The following is a 1,636-nucleotide window of genomic DNA, read 5'->3' as shown; positions in this document are numbered from 1 at the left end:
GTATGTTGTACATGCATTGCTAATTTAACCCAATTGAATTTCTAACCATGGCAACAATGCTCAGTTGTTTACTTTAAATGGTTCTCAAGCTGAGAAGCAGAAGTAGGTAGGATGCATGTTCTGAATTCTTGCACGGAGATTCAGACAATGCTATGGTTGAGATTGCTAACCGTGACATTGATGTATAATGTTTCCCAAAATATCTAGGACGCGATGAACAAATTTAGGTTGTCAACGACGGCCTCTTTGCCAACTGGCTACTCAGAGTACCTCTATCCGTAGTTTTTTTTCATCAGAGACTTTTCTCCCATGTTGGTCATGACTAAAGTTGATTTATGTTACTTGGGTGACAAGTGAGTTTGTGGTGATCAAGGTGCCTTGATTTAATTGCAAAGTGGGAAAGATGCAATCAATTGTTTTTCTTCTCCATAGCAATGCATGGGCATTCAACCACTTATTTCTTTATGTAGAAAAATGCATGTATTGTGCATGTATGATACTTTAAAAAATGGATAATTAAGTTTTTGGTTAAGACGAATCTTGATAGCATCACAAACATGAGTGTTCTCCCATGATAACGCACGGATCCATGAGCTAAGCATTCTCTGGTTGCAATGCACGAGCATTTTTGCTAGTCCCACAAAAACTAATAAATGGCGACCATAATATGATAACAGCATGAATCACCCCCTTTAGACTGGCCATATTGGGAGAAACTTGCACACTATAACATAGGGTTTAGCTCAGCAATTTTGCTTATGTGACATTTAGTTAACGAGGTGAGAGGTAATTTGAGTAACATAGCTGGTGACCGTAACATAGCGCTTCATCTGCACCCATCACCTGAAATGTGGACCCCGTGCGGGGTTCACACTTCAGGTGATGGGTGCATGCTTCAAATGTGCATGATGATTTTTGCATTACCATGAATCGATCGACTTGAGCATTGTAAGATCATGATGACCTTACCTGGAAGGTCTATGGACACCATTCCCTTCAACTGTGCATGATCAATTTTATGTCACCGACTTGAAGCAAACATATTTGACTTTGACACCATTCCCTTTTAACAGTGTATTTTGATATGGAGGGTTGGCAGCTAAGGTGCTGAACAAAATGCCTTCAGTATATCTAACTAGCTCAAGGTTTAACTGACATCTCAATAGCCTTGATGCGACAAAGATATCAATATAAAGTATCATTATTGAAGAAAAATCGCACATTGATGGCACGAAAACACCAACATTGAATGAGAAAAGGATTACATTTGGTGTTGTGGTAAAAAGCTTTGAGATGAACTAAAAATATTATAACTGGAAACATGAGTTGGGAACAACCAGTATCCCTCATATTATGGATGAAACTGAGATTAAGTCAAAAACTTTATTTTGATCAGAGCAACTGGTAAATCAGATCAGGCCCAAGGGACTAATTCTCCGCTGCTGCATAACACGGTCCTAAGAACACTGGTGTATACACTTCCACCGTAAGGTGGTCAACACCAGTAAGTTTGTCAAAATCCACCTTGATGATACCACTTGCAAGAGCAAACTCCCCAGTCCCACCAGTAACAGCCAACTGACCATTAACACCCAAGGCGTTTCCCATCACTTGAAGGGTGGATCCTTTGAACCTG

The 1,636-nt window shown here is 39.9% G+C and overlaps 1 protein-coding gene across 1 annotated transcript in view; it reads right to left on the bottom strand.

Annotated features, from left to right (window-relative positions):
* Nucleotides 1-1,183: 1,183 nt before the first annotated feature.
* LOC119346002 (dirigent protein 6-like) overlaps nt 1,184-1,636 on the bottom strand; it is a 23,689-nt gene continuing 23,236 nt past the window's right edge. Inside the window, exon 3 of the mRNA XM_037615771.1 lies at nt 1,184-1,633. Coding sequence (XP_037471668.1) covers nt 1,429-1,633 — 205 coding nt within the window. The 3' untranslated portion in view covers nt 1,184-1,428. The remainder of the gene's footprint in view (nt 1,634-1,636) is intronic.

This window comes from Triticum dicoccoides, unplaced genomic scaffold (assembly GCF_002162155.2).
Source record: "Triticum dicoccoides isolate Atlit2015 ecotype Zavitan unplaced genomic scaffold, WEW_v2.0 scaffold36032, whole genome shotgun sequence".
Taxonomy (NCBI): domain Eukaryota; kingdom Viridiplantae; phylum Streptophyta; class Magnoliopsida; order Poales; family Poaceae; genus Triticum; species Triticum dicoccoides.
This window is presented reverse-complemented; position numbering and strand designations above follow the sequence as displayed.